The sequence below is a fragment of the Ranitomeya imitator genome, chromosome 1, assembly GCF_032444005.1.
Source record: "Ranitomeya imitator isolate aRanImi1 chromosome 1, aRanImi1.pri, whole genome shotgun sequence".
Lineage (NCBI taxonomy): Eukaryota > Metazoa > Chordata > Amphibia > Anura > Dendrobatidae > Ranitomeya > Ranitomeya imitator.
Genome location: NC_091282.1, coordinates 178,132,365 through 178,155,549, shown reverse-complemented (window position 1 = coordinate 178,155,549; position 23,185 = coordinate 178,132,365). Strand labels below are relative to the sequence as shown.

General features: G+C 42.9%; 1 protein-coding gene across 4 annotated transcripts in view; it reads right to left on the bottom strand.

The window, feature by feature from the left end:
• The window catches only part of FER (FER tyrosine kinase), a 485,813-nt gene that overhangs the window by 362,470 nt on the left and 100,158 nt on the right, over positions 1 to 23,185 (bottom strand). For all 4 annotated transcript variants that reach the window (XM_069752566.1, XM_069752558.1, XM_069752574.1 and 1 more), the window contains exons 5-6: positions 15,713 to 15,886; positions 2,494 to 2,593 (exon numbers count right to left, since the gene is read on the bottom strand). In XM_069752566.1, the coding sequence (XP_069608667.1) occupies positions 2,494 to 2,593; positions 15,713 to 15,886 (274 nt within the window). The remainder of the gene's footprint in view (positions 1 to 2,493; positions 2,594 to 15,712; positions 15,887 to 23,185) is intronic.

Sequence of the window (23,185 nt, the reverse complement as noted above, 5' to 3'; positions counted from 1 at the left end):
CAGCCTTATGGCCAGCTGGATTATGACAGATTATGTACATTTTTTTTTAAAAAGCAGTATACCTTTATGTTTTTTGACCTGATCACTCAGCTTAAATGGGAACTGTGCTTCCAAGTAACTTTTCAGAATAAGCTTTGAGTGTACATGAGGAATTACACATTTCCTGGTCATTATGTGGCTTCTATCCTGCATTCTCCTCAGTTTTCCCCTCTGCATACGCCATCTGTAACTTGCAATCCATGGTTTGCTGGGGAAGGAGAGCAGCTGCAGTGATTTCTCCTATAGACAGCACACAGGGGACTGCCTACTTTTCACTCACATTCTTAGCTCAAAGACAAGCCGCAGCAACATTATACAGCAGAGCTGAGCTGTGCTGATCTGAATCAAGCTCTGATTTGAGATCAGCAGAGCTGAGCTGTACTGATCTGAATCAAGCTCTGATTTGAGATCAGCAGAGCTGAGCTGTACTGATCTGAATCAAGCTCTGATTTGAGATTAAACACTTGTTGCTGAGCTCTGCGCCATTTTTTACTATTTGCCTCTGTCTGTTCTTTCCCTGCTACTCACTCCTCCTTTTTCCACAAAGAATAATAGGATGCGTCATAGGACTCCTCTGAACAAGACACGCTTGACTTGCTTTTTCACTAGTTCTGGAGGCAGCGGGGAGTGGATAAGTGGGGAAACAAGCAAATTTCTCTGATAAGATACCTATAAAGTGTCTTATAAACCGCCTGTACTATTGGTTTATGCTAACATTGTTATAAGTACAGTTCCATTCCAGTTCCACAGATGTGACCTAATACTCATAATGACTGTAGAATGAAGAATGGAGGATTTCTTTTGGGATTTGCAATTTGTTGAAACCCTGCTGATCTTCGATGAAGCTGATGAATCACTGTGTGCATCTGTCAGTAATGGGATAACTAAAGACTGTAGAGGTTTCACATACACTGTAACTTCTCCACCCCCAAAACATGCATCAGGCTGCTACAACATGGCGATCATACTGTAACAATAAGTAACAGGCGCAAGGTTCATATAGGTAACATGCTGTCCATGTAGTGGGAGCATCTAAAGTTATTGTTGGATATTAATCAAGTGCAATATGAGGCAAGATAATAAAGAAACATTATAAGACCATTCACAGATGGATTTCATAAAAGAGAGACCTTGGTTTCCCTATGAAATGTCTTTTCTCTTTACGAAGCACACAGTGTCTTGCCTGCAGAGAGAATTGGCTTGATTACAGTTCTCACACAATGTGCAATGTTTCGACAGCTCCCTTAGTACTTAAAATATTGATTTAAAGAGCCGACCGAGCCGGGGAGCGAGCAGATGAATTGTGGCTAGCCCCTACCGCACATGTCGTGTTGCCAGGGAACACTTTATGTGAAGGAAATATTTGCAAACAAGAAACGAGTCCTGTAAAATGTAAAGGCCTAATAAAATGTAATATGAGCTCTGCCATCTCACTTGTCATGGCTGGCGCTGTGCTATTAATTATGGCCCGTTACGTCTTTATGGGCAGTCTGGCTGGGTACCTGGAATACTGAGTATGCCAGGGAGCAAATATCGACCTCAGGTCCCTCTACCACATATGCCATGATTGTCTGATATTTTGATTGATATGGCTGAAGTGGCTATATTGCACAAATCTGGTATCTCGGACCATCACAGATTTCTAAAAGAATACAGCTCTAGGACACTTTTTTAGGTCTGTGTGCTGCACGACTTGAATTAAAACCCTTTTATTCTGGAAATAGTTTGGCTCCCGTACATACAGCTGTAAGACAGATGCAGCAGATGTATCAGGAAGAAGGGGCGGCCCGCGCCAAAGGCCTGAAACTTCTCAGTGAGGGTTTAGATGCAGGTTATGATGTAGTGAGTATGGACACGTGGCGGTGGGAATAGAGTAGTCCCCTCTGTAGAGCACCAGTACATGTGATGATGAAACAGGGGCGATGACCACAGGGGAATGAATATCACTATGAATGTAGTTATCAGGGGTGGTTGTATAGGATCTTTGTATGATGATAGGCAGTAGAAACCTATGGTTTCATGAGTGTGGCAATCATCCAGAAGAGCGGGAAACATTTTAGGCGACTTATCAAGCCATCATCACTGGAAAAAAGGTCCCTCTGGGGAGGCCCATAAGGAACTGCTCAATACTATGGACACTTGCCCACTAAAGATCCCCCTGAACCGGCATTTGGCAGCGCGGACCCAGTACTACATGCTGGTGGCACCTCAACAGGAGCAGTATCAGTCAGTGGCTCTAAGGACAACACAGAAGAACGACACTTTACCAATTATTTAATAACGTCCTTCCTCCAGGTAATGAAATGGCTGCTGCTCAAGGAAACAAATACCCGTTTTAACAGAAATAATGTCTTATACCAACCCAATAAATATAATACAAGGTGAAAAACAAAACAATATGCATTTACAGGTGATTTCTCTCTTTTAAAGTTTCGAAATAAATATAAAAATTACCTTTCGTAACGGCTTCTTTAAACTTTTCTTTTGCCGAATTCACTTCTTTTGTTAGCTGCCTGTAACCCAATTTCAATTTTTCTAATTCTGTTTTTGTTACCTAATTGTGAGCAAAATAAAGGCTTATTAGTGTTCATTCTATAGGCTTCACACCATTTTTTGCTGGTTAAAAATGCAAGAATCTCATGCATTTTTTTTTTTCAATTTTCCAAACAATTTTCTAAAGCCTGTGCAAAACTTCCTGAAAAAAAATAAAACTTTACACTCTGTGCAGAATTATTAGGCAAGTTGTATTTTAGGGGATTATTTTTATTATTGATCAACAACTATGTTCTCAATCAACCCAAAAGACTCAAATATCAAAGCTTAATATTTTTGGAAGTTGGAGTGGTTTTTTAGATTTGGTTATCTTAGGAGGATATCTGATTGTGCAGGTAACTATTACTGTGCAGAATTATTAGGCAACTTAATAAAAACCAAATATATTCCCATCTCACTTGTTTATTTTCACCAGGTAAACCAATATAACTGCACAAAATTTAGAAATAAATGCAAAAACAAAACCCCACAAAATTATTGACCAATACAGCCACTTTTCTTTATGATGACACTCAACAGCCTTCCATCCATAGATTCTGTCAGTTGCTTGATCTGTTTACGATCAACATTGCGTGCAGCCGCCACCACAGCCTCCCAGACACTGTTCCAAGAGGTGTACTGTTTACCCTCCCTGTAGATCTCACATTTTATGAGGGACCACAGGTTCTATATGTGGTTCAGATCAGGTGAACAAGGGGGCCATGTCATTATTTTTTCTTCATTGAGACCTTTACTGACCAGCCACGCTGTGGAGTAGTTGGAGGCATGTGATGGAGCATTGTCCTGCATGAAAATCATGTTTTTCTTGAACGATACCGACTTCTTCTTGTACCACTGCTTGAAGAAGTTGTCTTCCAGAAACTGGCAGTGGGTCTGGGAGTTGAGCTTCACTCCATCCTCAACCCGAAAAGGTCCCACAAGTTCATCTTTGATGATACCAGCCCATACCAGTACCCCACCTCCACCTTGCTGGCGTCTGAGTCGGAGTGGAGCTCTCTGCTCTTTACTGATCCAGCCTCTGGCCCGTCCATCTGGCCCATGAAGAGTCACTCTCATTTCATCAGTCCATAAAACCTTTGAAAAGTCAGTCTTAAGATATTTTTTGGCCCAGTCTTGATGTTTTATCTTATGTTTCTTGTTCAAAGGTGGTCGTTTTCAGCCTTCCTTACCTTGGCCATGTCCCCGAGTATCGCACACCTTGTGCTTTTTGTTACTTCAGTAACGTTGCAGCTCTAAAATATGGCAAAACTGGTGGCAAATGGCATCTTCCTGTTGATTTTCCTCAATTCATGGGCAGTTATTTCGTGCCTTTTTTGCCCAACATGCTTCTTGCGACCCTGTTGGCTATTTGCCATGAAACGCTTGATTGTTCGGTGATCACGCTTCAAAAGTTTGGCAATTTCAAGACTGCTGCATCCCTCTGCAAGACATCTCACAATTTTGGACTTTTCAGAGCCCGTCAAATCTCTCTTCCGACCCATTTTGCTGAAGGAAAGGAAGTTGCCTAATAATTAAGCACACCTTATATAGGGTTTTGATGTCATTAGACAACACCCCTCCTCATTACAGAGATGCACATCACCTGATTTACTTAATTGGTAGTTGGCTCTCAAGCCTGAACAGCTTGGAGTAGGACAACATGTATAAAAAGTATCATGTGATCAAAATACAACTTGCCTAATAATTCTGCACACAGTGTATTATTAAACCTCAAAAATATAAAAAAATATATATATATAAAACATACGGGGGAAAAAATTATCAGCTGACCTGCAGCATCTCGTCTAATAAACTAGAAATACCATAATTCACTGTCACACTGGGAGTATAGCAGTGAATACTTGACCTCTATCAATATCGACTTCTTCCTTATCCACCCACTGGTTATATTCATTACCGTCTTATTTCTTAACGTGAAGCACTGCAGAATGCATGGAAAATGGAGGTAACAAAACAAAACCACATAGTGGCCCACAGTCAGAAGCAACAGCAAAGTGCAACTTCCAGTGTGCCATACTCTGACAATATAAGCAGCTAACCAAACCACACGATAGGTGATAAGTCGTTGAATGACGTTGGTTTATGCTGGGACCCACACCCATGGCAGAACAGAGAATGTTTAGCCAATTGGAAGGAAGAGGCTGTGCTTACTGAAACCTGCACTCCAATATACGGTAATAGTATTTTTTATTTCTATAGCGCCAACATATTCCGCAGCACTTTACATCTCAGAGGGTGCTTGTACAGACGTAACAGAGGAAACACATAATACAACAGATACCAAGAGGAGAGAGGGCCCTTCTTGCAAGTTTACCATCTATGAATTACTACTTGTGGGATGTGCTCAGATTTTTCCAGCATCCTCATAGGGAATTAATGGAGCAAACAAATGTTAGGCAGGGGGATGAATCAGGTCCAACAATAATAATGAATACATGGAAAACAACAGTAAAGTCCCTTCACGAATCGATCAATAAATCAATAAAAGCACAGTGCTTTTATAAGAGTGAAGAAACATTTCTCTGCACCCCTTCTGAGGAAGAGATTCTCAAAACGCGCTTCAGGGGGTACGTTGTGGCAGTCTGGACTTTAGGTAATTATATACCGTATAACTAGATGGCAGCCCGATTCTAAAGAATCGGGAGTCTAGAATCCATATATACTTTATTTATTCAAATGTAAGAATAATACAATTAATAAATAATAGTAAGAAAGAACAAAAATAATAGGCAGTATATGGAGAAAACACCAAACAAAAGTTCAAAATTGGTGTGAAAATGTCACTGAACCACTTCACAACTAAATATATATAGTTTTGGTAAATGGTATTATCATTTTTTTGACGAAATTCGGCAGGAGCTTGAAGAGCAACGTCACTGGGCCCGCCTCCACGCAGTAGAAACTTGCTGAGAGGTAAAAATTCAAAAATCACACCAAAATGGCGGGCGGAGTGTGTCACAGTACGGCACGTTTCTGATTGGTCGCTCGCAGCAGGCGGCAACCAATCAGACACTGGACACTGTTGACGTCACTTATCTCCGGACATTAGCTCCGGACATTAGCTCCGGACATTAGCTCCGGACATTATCTCCGGACATTAGCTCCGGACAAAGCCACGGAAGTTGGCACAAATTGCAGGAAGTAGTATTCTAGGCAATTAATCTCCGGACATTAGCTCCGGACATTAGCTCCGGACATTAGCTCCGGACAAAACCACGGAAGTTGGCACAAATTGCAGGAAGTAGTATTCTAGGCAATTATATATTAGATTAATATGTCTTTATGTTTGGCTATGATGTGCAGAGAAATGTTTCTTCACTCTTACTATGCATTGCACTATATAAATAACTTCACCCAGTCCTGCAGGATGTGTTTGGTCCTTATTTACGTGCATTTTTTCATGATTTACTTCAAGCACTGTGCTTTTATTGATTTATTGATCAATTCATGAAGGGACTTTACTGTTGTTCTCCATGTATTCATTATTATTGTTGGACCCGATTCATTCCCCTGCCTAACGTTTGTTTGTTTCTTTTCTATATGATGTCATCCCATTTTAAATATTTTTTTTACTAAAATATATATTTTATATGAATTTATTGGAGGACTTCTTTTATGTAACAGAAGGAGGCCAAAAGTGTGGGCTTTTTGGCCTCTATCAGCATACCACTGTCTATGGACAGAGCCCCTGAAAAATAAAACCAAACGTATACCGTGCAGTATAAGTTTTTAGAATGGGTCCCCATAGTGGACATTCAACCAGTGGCTCCTGTTGGGTTTATGTCTCCAGAGGGTATGCACCCAACAGTGGCCACAAACGCAGTGTGTACCTAGCCTTATTTTGCCAATAAAGCAGACCACACCGACTAGAGGCAAGTCACATTTAGTCTTCATTCTCATGCCTTAAAGATCAATAACCATTGAAGAAAAAAAAACAAAAAACACCTTCAACCTCTTTCTTTGATTCTTGTGTCCCAAGTGATGAAGACATTTTCCACTCTTCATCACTATCCTATGTCTGCTGTTAGACAACTAGCTGCAGTAGGAGCCTCCCCCTAAGCCAGGTCTGCAACAGGACAGATATTGATTGACCAATAGCGTCAATAATCAAAGTACTCCACGGCAAACCTATACAGTGGCAAACACCAGAGACTAACCAAGGCCTTCTCAAGACAAGAGCTTCACCACCAGACAATACATGGTGACAACTAGGCCTCACCTACTGGCAATCCATAACAGCCAGAGAAAGATACTGGCAGAGCATTGACGACCTCTTTATTCTACTTATTACTGGCGCTTCAAGATGGGCCCTACTGATGTGATTGTCTGATGAATCTCTGTGTGTCATAGCATCGCTCTCATTGCGAAACTACTAATAATTGCCACAATTGTATTCTTAATTATAGAACAGAAGCAAATTGTAGTCAAGCACCAGAGCAATGGTTAAAAGTAAACTTCAAGTGTCAACTGAGAAAATTAGCGATATCCCTAAAGCATTGGTTGCCAAAATAAATCATTCCTTCTGCATGAGCAATGTGGTCTCAAACGTTAATGAACTATCATCCAAAGTCTACAGATATTGCAAAGTTCAAATACAGAAGTAAGGCTGTGTGCATACGTTGCGGTTTTTTCGCGTTTTTTTGCATTTTTTCCCGATAAAAACGCTATAAAACTGCAAAAAAACGCATACAATAAGCATCCCATCATTTAGAATGAATTCTGCATGTTTTGTACACATGATGCGTTTTTTTCCGTGAAAAAAAAACGCATCGCGGTAAAAACCGCAGCATGTTCATTACTTTTCCGGGTTTTTTTTGCGGATTTCCCTCTCCAAAATGCATTGGGAAGTGTCCGGAAAAAACAGAGGCAAAAACGCGTCAAACCACGGCAAAATCGCGGCAACAACGCATGCGGTTTTCTTGCGGATTTCTTGCAGAAAATGTCCGGAATTCTCAGGAATTTTCTGCGAGAAATCCTGAACGTGTGCACATAGCCTAAAAGTGAAAGAGGAGTTTTCTTACACCAGTCAGGAAGCGTCAGGCCTCATTCACAGGTCAGGGATGTTCCTTGAGCATGAAAAAAATGACCGATTTCCCTCAATGTGCCGGATCAGATTTTAGGAAAAAGGTAAAAAAAGAAAATGCACATCCCAATTCCATGTATAAAACCAATCAAATGTTATTTCATCTTGATTATAAAAAACACAGCATGTCATATTATTCTGTATATTCCATAGTAAACATCTGACGCGTTTCTGGTGTGTAGCCGCCCCTCCTCTTAATAATAACAGTGGTTACAAGTCAGAAACGCATCAGATGTTTTCTAGGAAGTATACGAAACAATGTGACTTGCTGTTTTTTTTTTTAATAAAGATGGAATAGAAGTTGGATGTTTTTATACAAGGATTTGGGATGGAAGTTTTCTGTACTTTTCCCACTAATCCAGCTGATGGGAGTGCCATTTAAAGTTGCAGACCAAGTTCTTTCAATATCAGCAGGCATCAGGATTAGAAAACTGGTAAATCCTGATTTTTTTCATAAATGGATCCGATTTTCATCAGCTCTGACAGAATACTAAAAGGTTGTAGCCGATCAGTAGTTGCCAATAGACTGCAATGTGGATCCACACAGTAATCCTGATCAGCTAATCTGCAAACGTGCATGACAGGAATATTATAAATGTGGGGATTGTACATTTAGTGGCACGATCATTGCTGCATCCAGGCTTTTTTTTCCTTAATATGTGAATGGGGTTTAAAATCCTAATGTTTACTACTGGCAGAACACTTCAGATAAAAACAGCCCAAAGCAGCAAAGTATTTATTCTCACAGGTCAACCGGAAGAAGAACAAGGTCACAAAACAGAGGCCTCCAGGGAACTATGAGAATATATCATTCATTGTTTGGATTTTATAGTCCCCAGATATTCCCACTATGTGCATTAAATGCAGTAAACTCAATTTTTTTTATGTCATTTCTAAGATTTGTTTTCTCTTTTTCTATTCTGAGTAAACTTATTTCTTGTTTGCTTTTTTTATTCTTTTGTCTTTTTTTTATGAATCTCACAAAAGGGTAGCTACAGCTAAGGAGACAAATTATCCTGATGATGACTGACCAAACACTGCAGAGCCTGAATAGAAATGTTGGATGAATCCCCATGCCATAGACTTTATATGGCACACAATGCTTTGCAAATGGAGAGATTCAGAAGATTGATAACATCAGAGACCGTTTTGGTCAACAACCCCCAGAGCCCTTCCTCCGGACTTAGGGCCCCGTCACACTTAGCGACGCTAAAGCGATCCCGACAACGATACGACCTGTCAGGGATCGTTGCTGCGTCGCTATGTGGTCGCTGGTGAGATGTCAAACAGTGAGATCTTCCCAACGACGCAGCAGCAATGCGGCGACCTGTAGCGACCTGTACAACGATGTCGTTGGTCGTTGTGACCCTGTCACATGGCAGCTATTATGACGATTCAGACCTCGATGAGGGACGTCCTGTGTGACGTTGTAGTCACACAGGCGTGCATTTGCGTTGCATTTTCAGCGCCCATTCAGTTCCGATTGGTGGTCGCTACTGCGTTCTGATTGGTGGCGGCCTTGCCAAATACATTAAGGAAAAATAAAAACGCATTTGAGACCCCAAACGATACCTACCGTGCACAAAATATAGGTGTCAGAAGAACCGTTGAAGAATAGATAAATCGAAGAGGAGTCGCAGGCCGGACAACTCTACAACGATCTGCAAACCACCACGCGGTCAGGAACAAAGGATGGAAGCGCTACTATGTCGCCTTCTGTTGAAGGCATGACCGCCAGTCAGAACGCAGTAGCAACCACCAATCAGAGGGGAGGGGTGCGGAAAAGGCAACGCAAATGCACGCCTATGTGTCGGTGTCTGAGTCGTCAACGAGGTCGTTGGTAAGGTGTCAAACACAGCGATGTGTGCTACCCAGCGGGACCTCAACGATCAAAAAAAGGTCCAGGCCATTCCGACACGACCAGCGATATCACAGCAGGGGCCTGGTCGCTGCTACGTGTCAAACATAGCGAGATCGCTACTGAGGTCGCTGTTGCGTCACAAAACTTGTGACTCAGCAGCGATCTTGCTAGCGACCTCGCTTAGTGTGAAGGTACCTTTACCAGCCCTCCACCTCCAAAACCAACTTCTCCACCATTACAGAAGATCAACTCTCCACTCTACTCTCAAGAACACATCTCACCACCTGGGCACTTGACCCGATCCCATCCCACTTCATCCCGAACCTCACCACAGTCTTCATCCCAACCCTAACCCATCTCTTCAACCTATCACTAACAACTGGTGTTTTCCCCTCAAGCTTTAAACATGCCTCCATCACACCTATCCTCAAAAAGCCCTCTCTTGACCCATCCTCTGTATTTAGCTATCGCCCTATATCACTTCTCCCCTATGCCTCCAAGATACTGGAACAACACGTCTACCTTGAACTGTCCTCCCATCTCTCTACTTGCTCCCTCTTCGACCGCTTACAATCTGGCTTCCGGTCACACCACTCCACTGAAACTGCCCTAACTAAGGTCACCAATGACCTCTTAACCGCCAAGAGCAAGCGGCACTACTCTGTCCTCCTCCTCCTGGACCTGTCGGCTGCCTTTGACACAGTGCACCATTCCCTATTATTACAGACCCTCTCATCCCTTGGCATCACAGACTTGGCCCTATCCTGGATCTCATCATACCTAACAGACCGGACATTCAGCGTCTCCCACTCACACACCACCTCCTCACCTCGCCCCCTATCTGTCGGAGTCCCACAAGGTTCAGTCCTTGGGCCCCTGCTCTTCTCCATTTACACCTTTGGCCTGGGACAGCTCATAGAATCTCATTTCAGTATCATCTCTATGCTGATGACACACAGATCTACATCTCTGGACCAGATATCACCTCCCTACTAACCAGAATCCCTCAATGTCTGTCCACTATTTCATCCTTCTTCTCTGCTAGATTTCTGAAACTTAACATGGACAAAACAGAATTCATCATCTTTCCCCCATATCACGTGACCCCCCCCCCCCCCCCCCCAACGAATCTATCCATTACCTTAAATGGCTGCCCACTCTCCCCAGTCCCACAAGCTCGCTGCCTCGGGGTAATCCTTGACACTGATCTCTCCTTCAAACCACATAGCCAAGCCCTTTCCATTTCCTGCCGCCTTCAACTCAAAAATATTTCACGGATCCGTACATTCCTAAACCAAGAATCTGCAAAAACCCTAGTCAATGCCCTCATCATCTCTCGCCTTTACTACTGCAACCTCCTGCTCTGTGGCCTCCCCTCGAACACTCTCGCACCCCTCCAATCTATTCTAAACTCAGCTGCCCGACTAATCCACCTGTTCCCCCGCTATTCCCCAGCTTCTCCCCTCTGTCAATCCCTTCACTGGCTCCCCATTGCCCAGAGACTCCAGTACAAAACCCTAACCATGACGTACAAAGCCATCCACAACCTGTCTCCTCCATACATCTGTGACCTCGTCTCCCAGTACTTACCTACACGCAACCTCCGATCCTCACAAGATCTCCTTCTCTACTCCCCTCTTATCTCCTCTTCCCATAATTGCATACAAGATTTCTCTCGCGTATCACTCCTACTCTGGAACCCTCTACCACAACACATCAGACTCTCACCTACCATCGAAACCTTCAAAAAGAGCCTGAAGACCTACCTCTTCCGACAAGCCTACAACCTGCAGTAACCACCGATCGACCAAACCACTGCATGACCAGCTCTACCCTCGCCTACTGTATTCTCATCCATCACTTGTAGATTGTGAGCCTTCGTGGGCAGGGACCTCTCTCCTCCTGTACCAGTTATGACTGGTATTGCTTAAGATTATTGTACTTGTTTTTATTATGTATGCCCCTCCTTACATGTAAAGCGCCATGGAATAAATGGCGCTATAACAATAAATAATAATAATAATAATTCACTGCTAAAGTCCAGAGTAGAACGGATATTTTACGGATTTAAAAAAATCCACAGCGCTCCCTCAATTCCAAAAGTGGGTTATCTACCCCACCCACATACATTGTACTTTAAACTGCTGCAGTTTTTGCATGGAGAAAAGGAGCAAATTCACAGTGTGCAGATTTGACCCACAGACTTGCATTACATGTGGAAAACCCGCTGGTAGAACAGACACATGCGTTTTTAGTGTGTTTCTGTGGCGGAAATGCATAAAAAACAAACATAATCCCCATCTAATCATATCAATAGGTCAATAGGATACCACGTCAAAGCAAAAAAAAAAAAAAAAAAAAAAAACAGAACAAAAACAAGGCAGCATTATATAAAGCATGACTTAACAAAAAAAACAAAAAAGCAGTGTGAAAAGCGCAATAGAATATATTCGAAAAGAAAAACGCAATAAAAAAGTGCAAGTGACCTACCGTATTTTTCGGACCATAAGACGCACTTTTTTCCCTCCAAATTTGGGAGGAAAGTGTGGATGCGTCTTATGCTGAGAATGTAGCATGTGGGGAGGGGGCAGCGGCAGAGTGGGATCGCACTCGCAGGAGGCAGGAAAATGTCTCCTTTGCAGGGGAAACCGGATGGTCCCGATACTTAAAGTGAAGTGAATATTCATTAGCAGCTTCCCCGCCCACCTGTAAGCATGGAGCAGGGAGCAGCAAAGGAATATTCCTTCACTTAAGCAGCGGACACACATGGTTTCCCCAGTGCTGGATTCCTGCAGCGGCTGGGGAGATCTGTGTCCGGTAAAGGAGGGGGGGGGACAAGAGCACACAGGAGGGAGGGATGCCGCATACCTGACAGCCGATGCTGAATGCTCTGTGGAGGACCTGTGCTGAAGTCATGAAGACGGCGGGCTGGAGCATCACATGACCACAAAGCCCTGCATCTTCATGATGTCATCACAGATCCTGCAGACAGCTCACTACAAACAGTGCAGCTTCATCTTACATGATCTGTGGTGAGGTCATAATAGGGAGAGCACTGTGCGGTCATGGCTGGCTGCAGGACCTGCACTGAGCACAGCCGGTACAAGAAATAATTAATTAAAAGGTTAGTGATTACAGCACATAAAAATGCACTCTGCCACTCCCGTAGTGAACTATAACTCCCAGCATGCCATAGGATCTGCAGGACATGCTGGGATTTATAATTCTCCCATGGGATCTTAAGCAGCACTCCTGTGTTATTTTTCAGTGCTGGAGTGACGTTTTAAATATAAGGCTAGGTTCACATTGCGTTAGCAGCAGCCCGTTCAGCACATACGCTAACGGGCTGCTGCTAGCGCAAGTGCCTGCGCTACATCACGCTAGCGCAGATGGAGCATCTGCTAGCTCCATCTGCACTAGCAGTGACGGACCCGGAAACGCTGCAGCCAGCGTCTCGGGTCCATCACTCAAATGACGGCACATCGCTAGCGCACGCCCATTGTGGGCGTGCACTAACTATGCCTTCGCCATTGCATTCAATGGCGGAGTTAACGGACTACGTTACACCGCGTTATGCCGCGGTGTAACGTAGTCCGTTTAACGTAGTCAATAAACGCAATGTGAACCTAGACTTAGCCCTGTGTCCCCATTCTTATACTCACCCTCCAGCGTCTTCACATAGTACTTTACAGACACCACACTGGTCCCGCAGCACCATTTTCTACCCGCAGCTTCCAACATAATAACATACTATTATATATAATAACACCACATATAATAGTATGTCATTTATGTTATTAAATATTTTACCACATTTTTTGCTTCAAATATATATTTCCATATTTTCCACCTCTAAAACCTGGGTGCGTCTTATAGTCCAAAAAAATGGTAATTTTTTTTTTCCTGTCAAACCAATCTAATCAGTTTTTATGAAGAGGTAAGCTATAGGCTGGACCACGGTGAGTCATTGGACGTGGTATATCTCAATTTTTCCAAAGCGTTTGATACCGTGCCGCACAAGAGGTTGGTACACAAAATGAGAATGCTTGGTCTGGGGGAAAATGTGTGTAAATGGGTTAGTAAGGCTACGTTCACATTAGCGTTTCCCGACGCTGCGTCGGGAAACGCAGCGGCGACGCACGCGTCATGCGCCCCTATGTTTAACATGGGGGACGCATGCGTTTTTCGCGTTGCGTTTCCCGACACGTGCGTCGTGCGTCGTTTTTGACGCTAGCGTCGGACGCAAGAAAATGCAACAAGTTGCATTTTTCTTGCGTCCGATTTTCGTCAAAAAACAACGCACGCGTCGCAAAACGGCGGCGCAAAAAAGCAGCGGCGCGCAACGCTAATGTGAACGTAGCCTAACTGGCTAAGGGATAGAAAGCAGAGGGTGGTTATAAATGGTATAGTCTCTAACTGGGTCGCTGTGACCAGTGGGGTACCGCAGGGGTCAGTATTGGGACCTGTTCTCTTCAACATATTCATTAATGATCTGGTAGAAGGTTTACACAGTAAAATATCGATATTTGCAGATGATACAAAACTATGTAAAGCAGTTAATACAAGAGAAGATAGTATTCTGCTACAGATGGATCTGGATAAGTTGGAAACTTGGGCTGAAAGGTGGCAGATGAGGTTTAACAATGATAAATGTAAGGTTATACACATGGGAAGAAGGAATCAATGTCACCATTACACACTGAATGGGAAACCACTGGGTAAATCTGACAGGGAGAAGGACTTGGGGATCCTAGTTAATGATAAACTTACCTGGAGCAGCCAGTGCCAGGCAGCAGCTGCCAAGGCAAACAGGATCATGGGGTGCATTAAAAGAGGTCTGGATACACATGATGAGAGCATTATACTGACTCTGTACAAATCCCTAGTTAGACCGCACATGGAGTACTGTGTCCAGTTTTGGGCACCGGTGCTCAGGAAGGATATAATGGAACTAGAGAGAGTACAAAGGAGGGCAACAAAATTAATAAAGGGGATGGGAGAACTACAATACCCAGATAGATTAGCGAAATTAGGATTATTTAGTCTAGAAAAAAGACGACTGAGTGGCGATCTAATAACCATGTATAAGTATAAAAGGGGACAATACAAATATCTCGCTAAGGATCTGTTTATACCAAGGAAGGTGACGGGCACAAGGGGGCATTCTTTGCGTCTGGAGGAAAGAAGGTTTTTCCACCAACATAGAAGAGGATTCTTTACTGTTAGGGCAGTGAGAATCTGGAATTGCTTGCCTGAGGAGGTGGTGATGGCGAACTCAGTCGAGGGGTTCAAGAGAGGCCTGGATGTCTTCCTGGAGCAGAACAATATTGTATCATACAATTATTAGGTTCTGTAGAAGGACGTAGATCTGGGGATTTATTATGATGGAATATAGGCTGAACTGGATGGACAAATGTCTTTTTTCGGCCTTACTAACTATGTTACTATGTTACTATGTAATTCAAATAGGTGTAGAAATAGAGCAGAAATAGTTCAGCAATTCTGCAACTTCAAAGACGGTTTGACCACGCCATGTGTGCAACCCGCACCAATACTTGGCTTGAACGCCAACAGAATCACTTTTGTATACGGAAAAACTGCAGCCATATAGAAACAGAAACCCAGTTTCTATTGAAAACAATGGTGTTGATTATATAACCATTTTTTGCATTGATTCTGCTGTGAAAATGTGGTTTTCATGCAAAATTTATCAGAAAGAAAATGCTACCTGAATATGCTCTAAATGGTGAGCACCATGTGGTGAGACAGGAGAGCGGGGACCCTTGTGGGTACCCAGCTCTATAAATGCCCATGAATGCCTCTCACCGCAGCCCGGAAAACGCCGTTGGTGACCTTGCCGCACGGCTACAAACCGATGACAGTAGATTATCAACATATTGAGTTGTATGCTTAGAGTAGCTTTGGTTTTTATTCAGTTCCTCATTTAAGTAGTAAACCTGAACATCTTTCCAGAAGCAGGCAATGGGCGAAGGCTTCCAGGAAATGTAATGAGACATTATAAACATCCAATGGCTTAAAAAACCTAACAATTCACCACCATTCCCAATCTATACCCACTTTACTGGTCTAGTTTTATGTCACTTTTCGCTTTCATTCCACATTATCACATGCTGTATGTTAACTAGAAAATGGCCGACTGGTAACAAAAGACTTGCCTTGTACAGCTCGGCCTCGATCTGCTGGTGAATGCTGTTGTAGCTCTTTTTCACTTGCTGCTTGTCTTTGATCATGACATTGAGGCGGTGGAGGGGTCCCGCATTCAGCTCTTCTGCATGACTCTTCATGATCTTACTCAGTTGTTCCGTCTGGTGAACCATGTGCAGCCATGACTATAAATTAAGGAAAAATCCATAAATGTTAAAGATACAGTAATTACAGGAGCTTTTTGAAACGGTGTAAGCACACTTAAAGGGAACCTGTCAACAGGATTGTGCACAGTAAACTACAGACAGTGTCAGGTCGGTGCTGTTATACTGATTACAATGATACCTTGGTTGATGAAATCCGTCTTGTGGCTGTTTAATCTTTATTTTCAGTTTTGAGTTAATGATATGCTCATGCTACAGGGCGGCCTGTGGGGGTCTTCATGTGGCGCTCTTAGTGACCTGCCCCCTATTTTACATACTAAGTTTTGAAGAAGAAAAATTCACATTCAGCAGGCAGGCGCCGGCACTGTTGCATTATCGCCTCTATAATATCCATTAACTTATTTTATTTGGCGATATAAATTTATTCAGAAAAAAATATATATATTTCTCAAAGTGGCGCCGGCCATTTTGCTAGAGGAAAAAAAATTTGTCTCCACCAAGAAAATGCTGGCACAGTCCATCGATCAGATCGTACTATTGCTCAGCCAGTACCATTTTGAGAGATCTTTTTTTTCTGAATAAGATTTATCTACTATATAAAGCTGAATGTGTGTGTGTGTGTGTGTGTGTGTGTGTGTCCGGGATTGGCATCTGCACCGTCGCAGCTACAGCCACAAAATTTTGCACAGTCACACGTCTGGACCCCGAGAGCGTCATAGGCTATATTGTGAGGCGAAATTTTAACCCCGCGCGTTCCAATTCACCAAACAATTTTGCCCCTATCTACATAACGGGGAAAAGAGTGAAAGGAAAAGTGTTGGAAGCGTCGCAGCTACAGCAACAAAATTTTGCACAGTCACACGTCTGGACCCTGAGAGCGTCATAGGCTACGTTGTGAGGTGAAATATTAACCCCGCGCTTTCCAATTCACCAAACAATTTTGCCCCTATCTACATAATGGGGAAAAAAGTGAAAGGAAAAGTGTTGGAGGCGTCGCAGTTACAGAAACAAAATTTTGCACAGTCACACGTCTGGACCCTGAGAGCGTCATAGGCTACGTTGTGAGGTGAAATTTTAACCCCGCGCTTTCCAATTCACCAAACAATTTTGCCCCTATCTACATAATGGGAAAAAATGAAAGGAAAAGTGTAGGAGGCAAATTGACAGCTGCCAGATGTGAACAAGGGGGACTTAAAGAATGAGAGCGATGGCGCCAAAGAGTATATACCGTACAGTTGCTAAGGCGGGGCCTCGACATGGGATACTCACCACACACGGGGATATGAACACACACAAAATGCGCCACACACTACCACGTGCTTGAACACATACTACCCTCAGCACACATTTCACCACAAATACACCAACCTCGCCACATAAAAGTCAAAACACAAAAGTCGCCACTGAAAACTCGCCACGCGCAGAACTCGCCACATGCAAAAACTAGGCTCTTGCAAAACTCGCCACAAGTGCAAAATTCTCCTCATTAAAAACTCGCCACACGCAAAACTTGCACACGCGGAAAAATTGCCACATGCAAAAAAGTTGCAACACATGCAAAAGTTGCCTCACACAAAACTTGCACATACTCAAAAGGCACCACACATAATACTCGCAACGCTCAAAACTCGCCATGCGCAAAACTTTCTGCACACAACTTGCTACACTAACCTGTCACATGTAACTCGACACACAAAAAGTTGCTACACGCATGTTGCTACACAAAACTCATCTCACAAAAGTCGCTACATGCATGTCGCCACACGCAACTCAACACACACAACTTGACAAACGAAACTCGCCCTAAAACACACACAAGTCTGGTATTATCCTTCAAAAATAAAAATCTGATTAATAAGCAGACAAACTACAACAATTGCACCATATAGGAAATACGGCAGCTGTCAGTCACATGACCTGTCTATTATGTGTATGTGTGAGCTAATATATACTGCCAGGGGGAGGGCTTCCTGTTGGCTGGGGATTTATCAGGCTGCCAATTTAGCTTACAAATACTGAGGTAAAAATACTGAGCAAATAACGTGTGAACGAGGTCTAATACAGGAGGAGATGACACACAGGTATATACTATATACAAGGGAAATGACACACAGGTATAGACTATATAGAGGAGGAGATGACATATAGGTACATATATATACAGGAGGAGATGACATACAGGTGTGGAGATCAGACTGAACTAAAGGAATCCATCTTGTCTTCTTCCTGAGAAATCTCGCTTACAACAAGATACATTTCTGCTGACTTGACATTTCCTTTTATGGAAGTAATCATGTGTGCATTCCTTCTTTCAATAGCAGCCTTTCATTCACCTTCCAGATGATGTAACTTTCTACTGATAAAGACTGGTATAGATTGTTTATGTAAGAGATAGTGAAATATGAGCGCTTGTGCGCATGTCTGTAAAAGAATAATTCTTTTCTATATAAAGGAAGGGCAAAGCCCAGAGAGAGAGATGTGCTCCTGGGCTTCCCCTGTATATGATCACACAATACCTTGTTTGCGTGTCATTTACTCAGGATCCCTACCTCTAGTAAGCCAGGGACTGAGAAGGACTTAACATTTCTTTGGCGCACCGAACAGGGACCCGAGATGAGAGTATTTGCTCGAGATTCACCTGCAGATACGGACAATGGAGATCTGGGATAATGGACGGCAAATGAACTGAAAAACCTGGCCAGGTAAGAGACATTATTAGTTCTCTTTTATCTGCCTTGTATTATCCGAAAGATCTCTATGAGCCGTGTCACGCTGGGTTAGTCTAGTAGTGAGTAGATACCTATAAAACTCGGGTTACTATATTGTATAGATTTATGAGTCCTGTCCCTGGCAGTGTGTGAACAGTGTGAAGGTTGTGGTATGTTGTGAAAGAAGAGCAAAAGTGCGTAGAAAAATAAGCCGAAATAGTTGGGGTATAAGCCTTATACACGGAAGTCAGCCTAACTGGGTCATGTGGTTGCGTCCTTTCGGGGAGACCTCCGCCCATGCTTGACTCTCATTTAAGTGCTTAACCTCCTTCATTTCTGGATAAGGTTTGATAGAATGAGCCCAGGACGCGGGTCCATGAGCCTGGGACAAGTATGCTAACTGACACAGAAAGTTTTGTGATCTGTATGGTGTTGCTGGGTCTGTTTGCGTGCATAATAGCACTTAAGTACATTCTGCACATTAGAAAGAATGGAGCAGATCAGCCCTTCAATATTTTAGCTCCCTAGGAGAGAAGGCAACGAGACATCACCTAGGATAAGTGATTGTCCAAACGTCACCTGGGGTAGAAATAGCTAATATTGAAAAAAAAATAAAAAATAAAAATGGGAAATAAACAGACAAAAACCGTCTTAGGACAAGTGGAAGCAGCAGATATCATACAGGAAAGATGTGGGAAGACAGTCAGAAGTCAGATTAGAAGGGTAAGAGAAAAATTGGGAATTTCAGAAGCACTTATGTTCAGTACAGAATGGGAAAAACTGAGTAAAGAACGAGGTGGAATTATCAAAGACAATGGGTGGGAAGAAATCATACACTGTATGATAGAGGTCTCAAAAACAGCTAAAGAGGAGAATTGGAAGTATGATCCAGACACTTCCAAATGGATTATGGGGAAGGGAAAAAGTTGTGACATAATCCCACCACCTTACCTAGATCCAAAAGCCCAATCATTTGTACCATCTGGAGGAGCAGAAGGAGGAAAACAATTTCCAGCCTTGTATCCCAATCTTGGTGGGGTAGGAGGATGGGTATGTTCACACTGTGGACAACAAAATCCAGATTGGAGAAATGATTGCCTAGTCTGTGGTACACCTAGACATGGCGCTGTACTTGCCCCTGTTAGGGTAGTACCAAGACCCTTTAGGGAACCTGGTGCTGACGGGGTAATGGGAACTAGATATCACCAGACCCGACAGTATTTTCCTTGGTCCCCTGCTGAAGGTATGTCCCTCCTGCATAATGCGCCTGATCCCACTCAATATCCCATCCGATTTGCACAATACATACAACAAATCATGCAGACTCATGCTGGGGTCTGGGCGGACGGGGAAGAATTATGTAGAATGAAAATGTCCCCCGGACTTTTTCAGGAATTATTGACACACCTACAGCCCAATAGACCAGTGGCAGAAGGGGGTGCCTTACAGACAGAAGCATCAGGTACCCAGTTCACAGAGGCATTAATAATTTTCATGAGAGAAAAACAGAGGGAAAGGGGATCTACGGGTGTGATTATGCAGAAATTTGGGCAAAGTATTGAAAATATAGTCAAGAATTAGAAAATAGCTTTAGGGATGAAGGATTGGATTTGACTGATGCTTCAGTAAGGAGACTTTTTACAAAACAATTAATAGAGGGGCTAGATCCGAAAATCAGAGAAAAATTTAAATCCTCTACTCCAGATTGGAGAACAATTGAACAACCAAATATTGTGAAACAACGATGTTTAGGAATAGTCATGGATATGAGAGAGAATCGTAAGCCTGTTAGAATAGCACAAGCTAATACAGGAGGAAGAGTGAGACACAACTTTCCTTGCCACTACTGTAAAAAGCCAGGTCATTTCCAAAGAGAGTGCAGGAAGAAGTTGGCAGATATAAAGTCAGGCAAATTTGTTCCCAGAAATAACCCTCCCCAAACGGACAACCAGCAGAAATCTACCATCATAGATGGTCCCATACCAGATTCAGATTGACTCGATGTGTTACAAACTTCCCTACCAGCTAGAAGACCTATGATACAGGTGAATGTGGGGGGAGAGAGATTCCATTTTTGATAGATACAGGTGCAACTTCCTCAATTTTGAATCAAGATTTTCTTCCGAATCCGGAAGATATTTCAGAACAAACAACTTTTGCTGAGGGTTATGATGGGGTAATTCGAACACTGCCATATACTGTGCCCCTAGAGGTCTCATTAGGACCTAAATGTTTTGCATCCAGATTTTTGTATGCCAGAGGTGCCCCAACATGTTTGTTAGGAACTGATGTCCTAAAGAAATTAGAAGCTAACATCAATTTTAGGGAAGATGGCACAGTTATACTGACTATCCCTGATGATGCAGAAACATTAGAACAATATGTTAGAATTCAGGCTTTTGAGGATTATGCTGAAGAAAAAGAGTACACCACAGATCTAGACCTCTCAATGGTCCCAGAAACACTGTGGGCACAGGGTGACACCGATGTGGGACTATTGCATATCTCTCCTGTAAAACTATCTGTGCAACCAGGAACTGTTCTCCCACAGCTCAGACAATACCCTGTGAGTGCCCAGCAGGAACTAGCGATTACAAAACAGATAGAGGGATAGAAAGAGAAAGGAGTTTTGGTAGAGATACAATCACCTGCTAACACTCCTCTGTATCCAGTCAAAAAGAGAACTCTTGATAAGAGTTCTATGCCCAAATATCGTATGGTACATGATTTAAGAGAAATAAACAAAGTTCTAGATCCAATCACCCCAGTTGTACCCAATCCTCATACGTTACTATCACAGATACCAGCCAGTTCTCAAGTATTTACTGTAATAGATCTTTCAAATGCATTTTTCTCGGTTCCTTTACACCAAGATAGTTGGCATTTGTTTGCATTTACATTTAAGGGCAAACAGTTGGCGTGGACACGCCTTCCACAGGGAATGATACACTCCCCTACTCTTTATTCAAATGCCCTACAAACAGTCCTTCAGAGGTTTGAACCCGAACCACAGGTAGTAATTTTGCAGTATGTGGATGACCTACTACTTTGCTGCCCAGATCTAGAAACTGCAGAAAGGTCCACTGTGAGTTTACTATGTTTTTTAGAAAAAGAAGGGTGTAAAGTGAATAGACAAAAGCTACAAGTTTGTCAGACCAAAGTGGTCTTTCTAGGTCATTGCATTTCTCAAGGTAAAAAGCATCTTACACCACAAAGAACTGAAGCAATAAGACAGATGAATGAGCCTAGAAATCATAAACAGCTACGAGCATTTTTAGGAATAGTGTCTCATTGTAGACAATGGATTATACATGCCAGTCAACTAATGCAACCACTGTATGACTGTGTAAAAAGTGAACCTTATTTGTTGACAAAAGAAGGTCAGATTTCGTTCCAACAATTAAAAGATGCCCTTGTTTCAGCTCCAGCGTTAGGGCTACCAGACTACACCAAACCGTTTCAGCTTATGGCTGCAGAAGTTGATTCCCATGCTACAGGAGTTCTTACCCAGAAGCATGCAGGGAAACAAAGACCAATTGCATATCTTTCAGCAAGGTTAGATCCCGTAGCTAGAGCAGCGCCAACCTGTGTACGTGTAGTTGTTGCTGTCTCACTATTGTTGGACAAAGCATCAGAAATTGTCCTAGAGTATCCACTCACAGTTCAAACTACACATGATGTTTATGGGATATTAAACCAGGTCCAACCAAAACACATTTCCATGGCCAGACATTTGCGGCTACAGTGTTCTTTGTTGCTCCCCTCTACTATCACATTTGCTAGGCTTCAGACTCTCAATATAGCTACACTGCTACCTCTCGAGTCTGAAGGGGGGAATAAGGACACGGATCCACACGCAAATTTTTTCCCTACAGACACACATGATTGTACAGAGCTCATTTTACAAGAAACGGTAGGCTTACCCAATGTATCCGAAACACCACTTCAAAATCCAGATTTAGAGCTGTTTATAGATGGTAGTAGGTTTGCAGATGACACAGGTAACTTCCATACAGGGTATGCAGTTGTGTCAGAATCTGAAACTCTCAAAGCAGAACCACTTCCACCGAAACAGTCTGCACAAGAAGCAGAACTAACAGCATTGATTGAAGCTCTTAAAATAGCTGAGAACCAGCTGATCAAACAGATCTTAGAGGCTGCACAAGAAACAAAAGAAGTAGCAGTAATCAAGGTAGCTGCACATGTGAGACTCGACACTAGGGAATCTAGGGGAAATGATAGGGCTGATAAAGCAGCCAAAGCAGCAGCTGTCAAACCCTTACAACAGGTTCATACTGTAAACCCCACAGAAAATACTGAAGATAGACTGAGACAAGCACAGGAAGATGCAGGAGAAGAGGAGAGGGACAGGTGGAAAAAGGAAGGGGCAGAAGAACAAGCGGGAATTTGGAAGAAAGATGGACTAATATGTCTACCTAGAGCCTGGTATCCGATTGTAGTTGGTGGACTGCACCACCCTACTCATGTGTCTGCAAATGCAATGACACTACTGGCAAAGCAAGTCTGGTTGGCTCCAGGTTTTGGCAACTATGCAAGAGACTATTGTGCTGCATGCGCTATATGCCTGGCACATAATCCCGGACAGACAACA